A 14,152-nucleotide genomic window follows, 5' to 3' on the forward strand; every position below is an offset into this window, starting at 1 on the left:
CAAATAACGAAATTATTATTATTAGTAGTATATTCAAATTTGAATTAACCGCGCGGTTCACATTCCGCCGTTCCACATTTGCTTATGTATAAACTGCCACGACATGGTCACACTGAACTCTTGTTTATCAAAACAACGTGTTGTTATTAAATTATGGTTTTGATTTCTGACGCATTTGGCCTGGAAATATCCCCAAACGGGATTCTGGTTGGTAAGTATATTGCCAAATCCTTGCAACGCCTTCTATTAAACATCATATACACAGGTCATGGCGATCAGGCGGTGGTATATAGCTCAAAAGCCAAAGTCGAGTTGCCGGTTCAGCTGCTCGAGGGAAAAGTTCGAGGATTTGCGTGGAGTTCCTTTCGTAAATCGCAAAGATTATTATTGTTATATAGCGAGAACGAATACTCCATGATCAGGTGTACCACCAGCTCCGGAAAGGATCTCTTTCAGCTCGTTTACGAGGGCGAAACCAAAGATTGGATTAATGCCGCTCTGTTCTTGGATGATGAAAACGAATCGGAGGATCGCAAACGATTCGTTCTTCACACATCGCACAGTGCTCTCCTTTATATGGAATATGATCTAACGTTGAATGCAGATTGCACTGTCTTGGAGCTGGCTCGATGCACCGACAGTTCCATACTCTATTACACTAAACTCCATGGGAGTTCCTTTGATAAACTGGCCATCATAAGCGGCAATGCCTTTGGAGAACTTTTGGTATGGCAAACGCAGTTTCCCACAGAATCCGATCCAAAATCTGTAATGAAAACATATCCCCTGCTCTTGCGCCTTGAAGCGCACAATGGAGTGATCCACTCAATTGAGTTTGACTTGGAGTCGCAGTTACTGGTGACCACATCGGATGATCGTTCGGTCAAGTTTTGGAATATACAAAAGCCTGGCGACTGGACAACAGCTAAAATAAAGCCCATGCTCAGTTGTTACGGACACAGTTCGCGTGTTATGTGCGTTGTTATACTTAAAATCGGTAAGATTTGCTGGAAATATAACTATATTTGGTTGTTTTTCTATAACTATTCTTGTCATTGCAGATGACCGTACATTTGTGGCCAGCGGCGGTGAGGATTCCTACGTCTGCATCTGGAGTTCCTTTGGTGAATTAATCCTGAAGCGTCGTCAACAATTCGGAGCGCCAATTTGGAGGCTAGGCTTTAGCCAGGATACGCAAGTCCTCTATAGCACCAGTTCAACAGGAAATTTGGTCGGGCAAAATCTTAAAGAAGTACTTAATCGACCCAAAATCGAATCGGCTATGTTGAGCAGTCTGGGCGATGCAAATGAATTCGTGAGAAATCTAAAGTTTGTCAATAATGAGATAATTGTGGGTTTGAGTAGCTCAAACCGCTTGTATTACACCCGAATATCCACGGATTCTTCGCGTGAGAATGAGTGGCTCATGGTCAATGACTTTCCGTCGTACAAACGCACTGTTTTGGAAGTATTTGATAACATTATAGCCACCTGTGGACATCGGCGCATAACACTGCACAGGTATAACACAGATACAAATGATTTCGAACAATTATTCGATGGCATAAGGATGAAGGGCACTATACGCTCATTCAAATTCCTAAGCAGAGATCGTTATCTAGTGTCCGATAATTTGGGCTACTGCCTGCTACTGCAAACCCACCAGCTGCATATAGAGTCGCACATCGCACTATTCAATAACCGCGAGCCGTGGATAACTGCGGCCCTGCTCATTTCGGAGCAATATCTATTGTTGGGCAACCGCGAGGGACATGTGATGCTCTACTGCCGCAGCAGTGCCAGCGACGACTTTCAATTGAAGGACTCCATTCGGTATTTACACGGTAAAATGGGCTCGAACTTCTTTAAGTTGCTCAGTCTTAATGCGGACAATGCCCATGTGATGAGTGGTGGTCATGAGGCATTTTTAAAGTACCTAAATGTGAGATTCTCTGACTCAACACTAAGTGTCAGCCAACGTGAGGGCATTCCATTGGCTTGGGTCGAAGCATCTCCCTCGGAGGACTTGATCTTGGGCTTCAACGACAATCACATTGTGGCCTGGTCGCGACGAAATGATGTCCTCTTGCAATTGGCCTGCGGCGGAGGCCATCGCTGCTGGGACTTTCGACTGAGTGATGATGATAGCCAACTTTCCATAGCGTATGTGAAGCAAAAGCGTGTGTACTTCTATCGCAACTCGCTCTACAATGCCGTTGACAATCGGATTAAGGATATCAAACCCAATAACTGGCACGTACGAAATTGCAATGTCCTTCGACTCATTACGCCGAGAAATCAATCCGATCCCTTTATTCTTTCCGCTGGCGATGATAATATCATAAAAGTCACCCAAGTGACCAAGGACTCGTTGTCTCAACGTGCGGAATTGCATTCCCATATCTCTACAGTGCGAAGTTTGCAGGCGATTCCATACAAATCGAATGGCGGCGACTCCAGTACTTGGCTTGTTTTCTCCGTCGGCGGACGATCGCAATTGTGCATTAGCCAACTTAGCATAGATGCGAGCAATAAATGCTGGATAAGTGAACTATCCAGCCACACACTGCACAATGTGGTCGCATCCAGAACGGGTACCATTGAAGCGCGACTGATGGCCATAGATGTTGTCCAGCATGCGGATGAGGATCTCTTTTCCATATATGTTGCAGGCGGCGATGGAAATATAAGTCACTATATGTGGGCGCTTGATATACCCAATCAACTAGATCTAAAACATTTTGTAGATATACAAAGATGCCCACTGGGCATTCAGTGGATTGCGAGCAAGGGAATGCTGTTGGTATCCACAACCAATGGCGGAATCTACGGTTTTGATCGTACCCTAGAAACGACATATGTTCAGCTTCAATTGCACGTAACTGGTATAAATACCATAGATATATATGTGGATAGGCATCTGTTGCACATTCTATCCGGCGGGGATGATGAAAGCATTAAGTACACGGTACTCAACCTGAATAACAATAATGTGGAACAAAAAACCGAGTACTTGGGTCTCCACAATGCCCAAGTTAATGCCCTGGCCATACATTGTTCCACCAAAAGTGTCGCAGCATCCGGATTGTTCGCCTATACCTGCAGCATAGATCGGCAGATCTATAGAATAGATCTCAGTACGCATAAATATAAACGAGTTGGTTATACGTGCATAGCAGACGTGAAAGGAATGCTCCTGGATGCTCATCAGCGAATGTATTTCTACGGATGTGGACTGCAGACTGTGCGCTTAAGTGATATACTTTAGGAGAGTATCCTTCGTGATCCAATGATAATTGGCACTTTTGTACATTTGTTGTGTTGTCTGGTGTTTAACTGCCTCATCTGTCATTTGTTAGATTAGTTATAACTTGAGAAGTGAGTGGCGTTAATTTGTATATTTGTATTTAAATAAATGTGAATGTAGAGCCTATTCAAATGCCTGGCCAAATTTGCCATGTCTTTTGCCTGCTGGTTTGGAAGAACTTTCAAAAACAAAAACACCACAAGCTAGTCTTAGTTCTGTCGCTTGTCTTGCCTGTGATGTCGTCCTTATTTCTGCTATTCATTCGCTCCTCGAGTGACTCAAATATGAGAGACTACTCGATCCGAGCTGAAGCCGAACTTCTGGAGTTCAGCTGGAGCTCACTCATTGACAAAATCCACGAGAGACGCGCCAAAATGGCAAGTAAGCAGCGAAAGTAAGTAGAACCTAATATCTGATATCTTAGATATGGAAGTGGCTCATATCATTCACTCCATTTCCGCCACTTGTAGTTTTACAACAAACGTATTCATTCCGGACATTCGAGTGGCATTCGCACCCAACTCAAATGCTGCACTGCGACAGCTGATGGCCGATGCCCTGGGCAAACTTTCCATGTCCGAAGATAAGATTGTCGACTTTGGGAACTGCAACGATATGCGCATCCACGCCGCCTCCGAACATTATTTGGCAAGTGTCTGCTTCCGTAATGTGGATGACTCACTGAATGGCCTGCCCACCGTGCTGAGCTTCGCCATAATCATGCCGTCGGAGTTGCGCAACTACGAGGACACTTGGATCGGCGACAGCTGGAAGGAAACCACTACGCTGATGGATCGTGATGTCGCCGAGGACGACGAGTACGACGAGGATGGCTACACGGACTACATGGGCGAGGGCTTCGTGCCGCTGCAGTACCACATCAGCATGCAGTTCCTGAGAGCCACGGCTGCCAAAGTGGAGAAGTTACCCAAGGTCCTGATGCGTCGCTTCAATGAGAATCCCAACGTGCTGCTCTCCGAGGGCATAGGAACTTCGGTCGTATTGCTAATACTTCTGGGTTTCATGTTCCCGGTGACCATCCTAACTACGGTTCGTCCAATTCCATAGCCAAACATTCCAGCTTACATTCAACTTTCGCTTTCGCACTTTTCTAGCTGATCGTTGAGGAACGCGAACTGGGACAGCGCTATATGTTGGAGACACTCAACGCGAGTGCAACATTGCAAATGGCAACGTGGTTCCTCAATGTCTTCGCACACTTCCTGATTACCTCATTGCTCATCACAATTCTGCTGAAGGTATGTACATGTACTCTCGAATCCAGCATGAGGAATCCAACATGCAGCTCGGCATTTTCAGATCCAATGGAATGGAGCGACGGCAGCTATTAACAAGTGCCCCTGGCCCATCTTACTATGCTTCCTCATCTCGTATGGATGCGCTGTCACCAGTTTGATAATACTCATGGCATCGGCCATGCGCAGATCGAGAGTAGCTATGGTTATGGCACCGATCATATGGCTACTGCTGGCCCTGCCGCTTCTATCGAAGAAGGAACTCCTGTCCGATGGGCCAGATGTGTTCTACGGATTCGTCACCGTCCTTCTGTGCAACGTATCATTCAGTCGCGGGCTCTCGAAGATCTTCTACATCGAGGACTACACGCTGGGAGTGACAATAGGAAAGTATATGTTCTACAGAGTCAGCCACTCCGATGTCGGACTCTTTGTGCCGATCGTTTGTTTCTACATACAGACCATTTTTTGCATCCTACTCGCGCTGATTTTCGAAAACAATACCTACGTTTGGCTGGCGATTCGCGTGAAGAATCTGCTGCAGAGGTACCATGCCACCAAGTCGGCCGTGGGCAGGTTGAAACGTGAGATTCCAGCAGTTAGTTTTTCAAAAACTTCAGCTCAAGCTCTCATCGAATTTCGTGGCGTATGGCAAAGGTATTCGAAATCGACTTTTGTCGTGCAGGACATCACACTGAGTGTGTATTCCGGCGAGGTGGTCGCTCTACTTGGACACAATTCATCGGGCAAGAGCACGATCGTAAAGATGTTGTATGGGCTGACAAAGCCCAAGCTTGGCGAGATCTATCTGTCCGGTTTCAATATAGTAACGCAACGAAAAGAGGCACGGAAAAATGCCTCAATTTCTATGTCGCACAAAAGCCTGTTCACCGAGTTCGTGGTGCTCGATCATCTAGTGTTTCTCTCCAGGCTGCGGGGTCTCAGCAAGATCAAGGCCAAGCTAGAGGCTAAAGCACTTCTTCGATATCTAAAGCTTGAGGATTGGGAAAAGTCTCCGGTCAATGAGCTGACCATCGGGCAACGGAGCGTGCTGCAGTTCCTATGCGCCTTCGCTGGAGGCAAGCAGATCGTCATCCTGGACAAGCCGTTCGATGGAATCGATGAGCAGCGGATCAGTCTGTTCTACACTTTGATTCTGGATCAAAAGAAGAACCGCTCCATTTTCTTCACATCCAACAATCAAAAAGTGGCCAGCGGAATCGCCGATCGCATTTTTGTAATCGCCAAGGGCAAACTGCAGGCGTTTGGAACGGAAAAGAAGCTGTGCCGGATGTTAAACGAGTCCTATCGTTTGGTATGATGTGATATGATATGATATGATATTATAATATTCAATAGTAAACACTTTTAATCCAACAGCTTATTTTTGGCAACGAAAAGTGCAGTTTCTGGGATGTGTATGCCTTCATGGCGAACTTTATACCGGAAATGGAGATGGACTCCATCTTGGCCGACTGCGCTTCCTTCCTTATCAAGCACAAATACCATACCGAACTGATTAGTTTGATCGAGAACTTGGCCAGAGTGAAACATGAACTAAACGTATATAGTTTCGAAGTTCATGAGTGCAGCATTGATGACATCTTAGTTAGCCTATACACGCGTGTTAAGTCCACTTTAGAGTTTGGCCAGCCCGGACTACAAACACTTCCAGTAAGCGGACAAGAAGAGCCCGCAAAGTGGAGATTCCTCATACCGATCATGCACTTGCTGGAGGAGCTACGTCAGCTGCTGATCGCCGATACGCGCAACTGGTTTATACCAATTCTAAAGCTGACTCTGCCATCGCTCGTCGTCGTCTGGGCACTGAGTATGCCATATTTCTGGCACAACTGCCGGCAACCGGGACACATTACCTTTCCGATGTCCGATCATGGCGATGGCATCATACTCATGCAAAAGGATTTGCTACATGGCGAACTACTGGTGGCCAGTGAGGAGTATGCCAAAGTGGGGGTCACAGAGGTGGGCAAGTCTGTGGACATCACGACCTTCATCTATAACTACGAGTACAAAAACTGTCTGTTGTCGGATGCGGACATTATGGAGGCGGTCATATACTCAAATGCCCAGATCGAGGTGCTCTTCAACACGAAGTGGCCACACACAGCTCCGGATAGCTTGGCTCGGGCTTTGAACTCGCTGGCAGTGTATGTTCCATGTTGTCATATCGCATCAAATTCACCATTGTGCATCCATTTTCAGTGCCTTCATCGGTGGCGAAGCGGGCATCAAGGTGGAACTGGAGGTGCTGCCCTTCTCGACCATTCACACGCTGCAACTGCACTTGAATATCGATGGATACGACTTGATCTTCGCCAGCTGCCTGAGCTTCTGCTTCTGCTGCATCTGGAGCATACCCCTGCTCCACATGACGCTCAGTAGGGACGGTCGCTACAACTACGTGGAACTGATTGCCGGCATGCCGACTATCGTGCTCATCGTGGCCTTCCTGATCTACGACCTGTTGGTGGTGCTCCTCGCCTTGTTCCCCATTAACATAGCCGTCATATTCTTTCACTGGGAATTGCTTATGGACTCCAATATACACAGTACGTTCATCGTCGTACACATACATGCATATTGCTAATATGATCTGCAGTATACTCCGTCTATGTCGTGTTCCTCATTGCGGCGTGTGTGTTTAGCTTGAACATTTTGATAACCATCATCATGCCGATCTCGGATATGCCCTTTGTGTATCTAAACGTGCTCCTTGCCTACTCACTGGGCATTTTGGTTTACATAGCAGTGAAGGAACTGTGGCCATTTACGAATCCCAACACAGCCCACTTCCTATTGCTGGACTTCCATCCGTTCTACGCCCTGCTGCACAATCTAATGCGCATCGCCAGCATTTCGGAGAAGATTTGGCTCTGCAGCGATCGGCAGATTTACGAGACCAGTGTCTATGCGGACCAGTGCCAAACGATTCCCAACTGTTGTGGTGAGGAGGCATCCATCAAGGGTTCAGCTAGTGACCTAGTGTTCCTTCATAATCTCAACTATTTTAACTATCCGCAGATGACGATGCACAGGAGTTCTACCACCTGCGATACCTGTGCTGTGTATACCTCCTGCTCGTCGTGGTGTGGATCTCGATTTTCATATTCCTCAAATCGCATATGGTGAAGCGAAGGCCACGACAACCGAAGTACTTTTGGGATAGTGAGTGAGTTCGAGTTCCCGTGTTGCTCCTCCATTTCAAAAATCAGTATATAGTTTATAACCGACGTGTTTCCCAAGTCCGGATAGCAAATACAATCAGAACATACTGCACATCATGGAGCCCAGCGAGCTGGAGAACACCTGGATCCATGAAAAAACCCGTGTGAGCACCTTGGAACGCAACCACATAGAATCAAAAGCCCTGCATGTGGAGCACTTGAGCGTCTTCTTTGGCCTAAAAGCGGCACTCAAGCACATTGACTTCATGGTCAATCGGTAATGGATGACCATATCCATATAATATCCATATCCATCCAACTAAGTAATGTCCATATCCTGTTAGCTATCAAGTCATGAGCATCTTCGGCGCCAATGGAACTGGGAAAAGTGTGCTGCTGAAGACGATTCTCGGCATTTACACACCCAGTTCGGGACGGATAATCAGCTCCAAGAGGGTTCCATACAAGTCGAAGGACTTGGAATCCTGCCATATGGTGGGCTACAGTGCCCAGGAGTTTCAAACGATGCGATCGCTGAGCATAATGGAGACGTGGTATCTGATACTGCGCATTCGACGCACCAAGCGGAGTTCCCTGCGGGCGGAGGCCACGAAGTTGTGCAAAATCTTCGGGCTGTACAAGTATCGCTTCTACTCGCTGTCCATCTGCAGCCAGGGCGTACTGAAAAGACTGAGTCTCGGCATAGCCCTGATAAGCGATGCCGAGCTCATCCTGCTGGACGATCCCTTCACCCATTTGGACATCGTGTCGCAGCGCAGCATGCTGCACATAATCCACGACATGCGCAGGTTTGGTCACAGCGTGATCTATACATGCAGCGACACCGCGTACTCCACGCCCGCCCTACGAATGGCTACGCTGAGCTATCCAGGCATCGCGGTGATTGGCGAGCGCGAGGAGCTGCAGCAGAACTACTACGCATCGTACTACATGGTGGAGACGAGAATCCATCTGGCCAAGCTGGGCAGTCCCATTGACTTTGACTCGCAATCGACGGAGGCCAAGGAGGATAGGGCAGGGACCACTGGGACGTTATGGCGGCGCAGGCATCAGGAGTTCTCCGCGGCTTTCACTGACAGCGCGGACAGATGGAAGTACTTAAAGCTGTGCGGAGTCATCGAAAATGTATTTCCACATGCCATCATCAAGTGAGGCAAATCTGAGATATCCATTCTAATTCAAATTCCCATTCCTTTTCTATACACCTGCAGGAATGTTAGTTTTCCCAGGGTCTGCTTCTGGCTGTCCAGTCACATGTACCCCATGGCCAGGATCGTCGATACACTGCATCGCAACAAGCAGGATTTCTATTCCTACTCGGTGTCCCAGCCGTCGGTAAACTGTGTGTTCCTTAGCATTCATAGCCAGAAACACAACAAGGATGCATATCCTTACTAAACGAATTGTGTAAAGTGATTAAGTAAAGAATTATGTGCAGGAAGTAATTGTGTTATTATTCTAAGAACATGGATTTCATATCTAATATCAATTCAATTTCCTCTTTTCAAAGCTGTTATCAAATGTAAAACATGCGAGTGCAACTATTTCGAGATGCAGCATCCAAAATAGCAGACACCGATAAAAACCATTATATATTTATATATATTCCATGCCAATTTCCTAATGGTTCCATTGGCGATACACGCTAGTTCCGGCAGCACGCGCGAAAAGTATACTGTTTGTCCAAGCCGTGTTTTCCACACAAGAAGTGAACGTTGTCCATGTAACCGTCGCCGTCTGCCGATGGCGATGGCGATGGCGATAAGGAGGCGCCGCCGTCTATAAAAAGCGAGTCTGGACAAAAGTTGTCGCGTTTTTGAAACAGCACCTCCAAGCCGGTTTACCAACATGAAAGTTTGTACGTCGAACAATGGATTATAGCACATCGTTTAAATCATTCATTGGATCATTGGATTAGGAGATTGGATTATATGGATACTACAAAGATATGATCATAATGTCTGCCCATAAAACATGATATACCATTAGCCTAAAGATCTTATTGTTAAATCTATATTAAAATTGTTGCATATTCTTTCGTCTTCAGGGATTGCACAGCATCTATTTGTGGTGATCCTTGTGTCCTCGGCGGTGCCATTGACTGATGCCTTGGGCAGCACCGTGTGTGCGGATCGCTTCAATGGCCTGTCGTTCGCGGATCCCGCCAGTTGCTCCAGCTTCTTTGTGTGCCAGCGTGGTAATGCCGTTCGGCGCGAGTGCTCCAATGGCCTGTTCTACGATCCAAAGATCCAGACGTGCAATCTGCCCGGACTAGTCAAATGTTTCAACGGGGATCGCGGCGGTGCTGTGCTGGGTGATGTCAAAGCCAACGTCACCGGAAAGGCCAAGGAGGAGGCCACCGCGACGACAACACAAACCACCACTAATCCACCGACGACGACAGTGACACCGGCAGTGACCACCAAGAAATCGAAACTTATGCTCGATGCCGAGGATGCAAATGATGGCCATTCCATGTTACATGTTACTCCGTATCCACTCAGCAACAGAATCGATGTGCTGAGATCCCAGAGCGATTGCCGTGGAATAAACGATGGCGAGTACTTGACAGATCCCAAACATTGCCGTCGTTTCTATATGTGCCATAAGAATCGGGTCAAGCGCCATAATTGCCCACGGAATCAGTGGTTCGATCGGGAGACGAAATCCTGCCAAGATCGCGAGTTGGTACTGAACTGCCCAGTCAATCGGAATTAGTCGTGTTTTCCAATAGCGGATACAATATACAATGGTTGCCATAGTAGCATATGTGGATATCGTAATTAATGTTCAATGATCTTGGTTCTTGGATCCCAAAATATCAGTTTATATCAGATATATAAATCAATTATAACACCCATTGGTAAAATAAACCAAAGCAACATTCGAAAAAATGCAGCATGAAAAGCATATTTTTTTTTTTTAATTCTAACTTAAAAACTTTTAATATAAGTACGAAATATACTAAGTTTTGCCAATGCTGAATATTGTTATTTAAAATTAACAAGATTCTATATATTCTATCTTTGCCTTTTTCCAATCCTAGTTAAGAAAATCGATTTTTCAAAATATATTTTTTGAAGATTGAAGATAAAGTTAGGAATTACAACAAATAATTTGGAACAAAATGTGTGTGTGCTCTGCAGGATTCGTGTCTCAATCAAGCCACGTGCTGTGCGTCCTCCTCATGCATCTTGTGGGCATCGGTATCGGGCATGGCCGATGGTGGCATTATCCTGCCACCCTCGGCAATCGCATCGTTGTTCTTCTCGCCGCCGGCTGGCAAGTTGAGGGGCAGGTTGATCTCCCTCAGGAAGCAGGTGAAGTTCACCACACGACCCTTGTTCAGGAAGGGGATCTTGGGGCAGAGCTCGAAGGCGTGGTTCACGGGCAGCATGTCGCAGCCCTTGCCGCAGGATACGTCGATGAAGTTCATCAGGTCGCACACCTCGATGTCGTCGCACTCGTTGCGATTCAGAATCGAGAGTATATTGTCGATCAGTTCCAGGGAGAATGGCAGGCGACAGCCCCGCAGTGCCGATCTCACCTTAACCTCGGGCAGGAATGGCTGGTTGGTCGGATTGATGTGATGGAAGTGCTCCATCAGATCATCCCGAGCATTCCACAGGGTTCTCTTCAGCTCGAGATGAGCCGCCGCCCGCACCGTGGATCGATCGCAGGCATTTGGTTGACTCTTCTCCGCCGAAAAGTGCCGGCAGAGGCTAATGATCTCGTGATCGCTGATCTGGTTACCCATGATGCTGATCAGGGCGCCCTTGAAACTCTCGAAGGACACAAAGACATCACGCTTCTTCTCAAGATCCGTACAGTCCGGAACACACGATCCCACAAACTCCGCCATGCGATTCTGCAGGGCACTCTTCACCTTCTCCATGATCACACCCACATTTGCGTGGGGAAAGGTCTCCGGATGGTGCTCCATGTACACGAGCGTGTACTCATCCGCCGAGACTATGTGAAAGATGAAGTCCTTCAGCGACATGGTCGATCCGACAAAGAAGTTCCATGGCATATAGTACTGCGGCTGCTTGCAGGAGAACCTCTCCTGGCCAGGCAACTCCAAGCGTGTGCGCTTCATGAACTCGCCACCAAGGAATCCGGAGTTGCGCACCGCAATCTCCTGGATTTGCAGCGTATCATCGCATAGATAGTAGCTAATCACAAAGATTCGCTCGCAGTTCGCCTTAATGGTCGAGAGCATTTTGGCGCCAAAGCGGAGCACATAACGATCGTATTTGATGAACTTCTTGAAATCGGACTTTGGCGGCTTCGGTTCCACCGATATGCAATTGCCCACCGAATCCTCGTAGCTACCCCATCCATTGTACGGCGGCAATTGTCGTTCCGATCTATGGTCAGCACAATCATCGGATCTGGCGGGGATCGGCAGTGGGGTAAAGTCCTGTATGCCATATCGCTGGCGGTAATAGTTCTGGGTGAAGGGATCCAGTTCGGTTATCACCACCGCACGGCCATACACGTTTATCACACTGCCTATCTGGAGATCCTTTTCCCTATAGTAATGGATCTCCTTGTTTCCGGTGTTCAGCGGATCCACGCAATAGCGCACGTTGCGCATATTGGTGCCCAGGACGTTCAGTAGCGTCATCGGGGTCATCTGTCCCAGCAGCTGGAGTCCTTCGAACTCCTAACAAACAGAAATATAGTATTAATCATAAAATATGATTTTTTCGAACAGATTTTCCATCATAACTTGGCCAAGTAAGCTGTCAACTGATTTTTCCTTAAAAATATGTATAAATATGGCAAAAATACGATATTATGACAGGAATACGATATAATTTGGTCAAAATTACAGTCTTGCACTGCTAATAAGGTGAATTACCTACACTCTTAATTATAACTACAGGTTTATAGGGAAATTGGGAGATTTCAAATATCAGGAGATCCGAAACTACAAATTTCAATAGCAGGGAATCCCAAGAAGATATCATGTATCTGGGCTCCAACATCCCAATTCACTTTGCTAATATCGTATCGTAAGTCGTAATGGTGAGTACCAGGTACCATCTATACTTATATTTACTTACTCGCGCTAAGCGCCCGCGTTTGAGAAAAACGGTTGGGCCGTCGCGACCTGAGTTGCGAATGTGCTGCTCCTTGATTTCGATGGTATCGTCGGAGAGGTAGTAGCACACCTCCAGCTTGCGTACGTCTCCGAACTCGGTTCTATCGTCCCAGTACGCCTGGAACTTGAGTATTTGCCTATCGTACTTGAGGAACTGGGCAAATGGATGATTCTTCGGGATTAAATTTCCAGATCGCGGTTGGTTTTCACGCTTGCGCTGCTCCTCGGTGGGATCGCTATGAGAATGGACAGTATAAATGGGTAATTTCCGCGGTTCAATTATCGTTTACCATGGCGATTTGACCGGATCGGGAACGGTTATGCCGCGTTTGTTCAAGAAGCTCCTTGTGAACGGATCACAATCGGTGATATGATACTGACGATCAAATATCTGAACAGTCTGATCCACGTTCAGATCGATGAGGGACATGAACTCATTGTCGCACGGCGGCGCCTTCTGGACCCGCTGCCTGTGAACCACACAGCCCTGCACAATTCCCGAGTTGTCCACCCGGGGCTCGTAGATCTCCAAGGTACCATCCTCCAGATAGTAGTAGATCTTGACCTTGCGCACCAGATAGGGCGCATGGTAGACCTCCTGAAGGGTCTGCTTGAAGTAGGCATGGAAGCACATCACCTTCTTGTCGTACGCCAGCCATGGAGGCATCCGGGGACCCGAACGTGGCGGATATATGGAGGATGCCCCAACGGGGGGACAGCTTATGTCCACCGTAACGCTGCCCGATTCCGCAGGAGGCGGTTGCTGTCGATCACTCAGCATGCTCAGACCTTGGACATTGGCCAGCGATTGCGGTTTGGGGTAATGTCCCTTGGATACCTGTTACTCGCATAGATGCTTATCTAATCCCAATTGATGGTCAATCCGAACTACTTACATCGCGGAAGAGAGTCCCCGGAAGAAGGGGCATTCCAGGAATGCGCAGCATTGTGTATATTTTATGAGAATTGAACCGTTTTCGACCTTTTTGGAAATATTTTGTATATTTGGTGTACGCTCTAAATGTAATATAGAGCACTATTGAAGAAAATTCAAGACCAGATCCTGCGGAGCCTACTGTGTTTTACTCTTTTTCTTTTTATTTCTCCAAGTTCGCATACTTCATATTTGAAGATTTGTCCTCTTTCAAAAAAATCAACCACTTGTACACTTATCAAACGTCTCCCACGGTTCGCATTCAACTTTACTTCTTATTGTCAATGCATAAAATAGTAATAAAACATATAGAATACTGTCAATGTTATAAACAAA

At 46.9% G+C, this 14,152-nt stretch overlaps 4 protein-coding genes across 4 annotated transcripts; 3 read left to right on the plus strand and 1 right to left on the minus strand.

Moving 5' to 3' along the window:
- Positions 1-95: 95 nt before the first annotated feature.
- On the plus strand, positions 96-3,452 carry LOC6619976. The gene is made up of 3 exons (XM_032724820.1): positions 96-211; positions 266-997; positions 1,062-3,452. Exons 1-3 carry the CDS (start codon positions 154-156, stop codon positions 3,266-3,268), a joined length of 2,997 nt encoding a protein of 998 aa, XP_032580711.1. The 5' UTR covers positions 96-153; the 3' UTR covers positions 3,269-3,452.
- On the plus strand, positions 3,435-9,441 carry LOC6619977 (ATP-binding cassette sub-family A member 3). Its single transcript, XM_032724816.1, has 11 exons — positions 3,435-3,701; positions 3,778-4,357; positions 4,423-4,566; positions 4,628-5,878; positions 5,944-6,734; positions 6,790-7,136; positions 7,187-7,531; positions 7,609-7,756; positions 7,831-8,028; positions 8,096-8,920; positions 8,984-9,441. Exons 1-11 carry the CDS (start codon positions 3,439-3,441, stop codon positions 9,168-9,170), a joined length of 5,079 nt encoding a protein of 1,692 aa, XP_032580707.1. The 5' UTR covers positions 3,435-3,438; the 3' UTR covers positions 9,171-9,441.
- A 129-nt stretch (positions 9,442-9,570) lies between these two features.
- On the plus strand, positions 9,571-10,679 carry LOC116802007. Its single transcript, XM_032724840.1, has 2 exons — positions 9,571-9,630; positions 9,820-10,679. Exons 1-2 carry the CDS (start codon positions 9,621-9,623, stop codon positions 10,488-10,490), a joined length of 681 nt encoding a protein of 226 aa, XP_032580731.1. The 5' UTR covers positions 9,571-9,620; the 3' UTR covers positions 10,491-10,679.
- Positions 10,680-10,827: 148 nt separating this feature from the next.
- Positions 10,828-13,955, minus strand: LOC6619978 (EF-hand domain-containing family member C2). The gene is made up of 4 exons (XM_002044154.2): positions 13,779-13,955; positions 13,173-13,720; positions 12,845-13,118; positions 10,828-12,441 (listed from the first exon to the last, which is right to left on the minus strand). The coding sequence occupies exons 1-4, from the start codon at positions 13,827-13,829 to the stop codon at positions 10,933-10,935; spliced, it is 2,382 nt and encodes a 793-aa protein (XP_002044190.2). The 5' UTR covers positions 13,830-13,955; the 3' UTR covers positions 10,828-10,932.
- Positions 13,956-14,152: the final 197 nt, after the last annotated feature.

This window comes from Drosophila sechellia, chromosome X (assembly GCF_004382195.2).
Source record: "Drosophila sechellia strain sech25 chromosome X, ASM438219v1, whole genome shotgun sequence".
Classification (NCBI taxonomy): Eukaryota; Metazoa; Arthropoda; class Insecta; order Diptera; family Drosophilidae; genus Drosophila; species Drosophila sechellia.

Coding starts and splice junctions, on each gene's coding strand:
- LOC6619976 (XM_032724820.1), top strand. CDS start 154: ATGGTTTTGATTTCTGACGCATTTGGCCTGGAAATATCCCCAAACGGG. Junction 212..265: donor CCCAAACGGGATTCTGGTTG/GTAAGTATATTG, acceptor TCATATACACAG/GTCATGGCGATCAGGCGGTG. Junction 998..1,061: donor CGTTGTTATACTTAAAATCG/GTAAGATTTGCT, acceptor TTGTCATTGCAG/ATGACCGTACATTTGTGGCC.
- LOC6619977 (XM_032724816.1), top strand. CDS start 3,439: ATGCCTGGCCAAATTTGCCATGTCTTTTGCCTGCTGGTTTGGAAGAAC. Junction 4,567..4,627: donor TCATCACAATTCTGCTGAAG/GTATGTACATGT, acceptor CGGCATTTTCAG/ATCCAATGGAATGGAGCGAC. Junction 8,921..8,983: donor TTTCCACATGCCATCATCAA/GTGAGGCAAATC, acceptor ATACACCTGCAG/GAATGTTAGTTTTCCCAGGG.
- LOC6619978 (XM_002044154.2), bottom strand. CDS start 13,829: ATGCTGCGCATTCCTGGAATGCCCCTTCTTCCGGGGACTCTCTTCCGC. Junction 13,721..13,778: donor CGGGGACTCTCTTCCGCGAT/GTAAGTAGTTCG, acceptor TGCGAGTAACAG/GTATCCAAGGGACATTACCC. Junction 12,442..12,844: donor AACGCGGGCGCTTAGCGCGA/GTAAGTAAATAT, acceptor TCTGTTTGTTAG/GAGTTCGAAGGACTCCAGCT.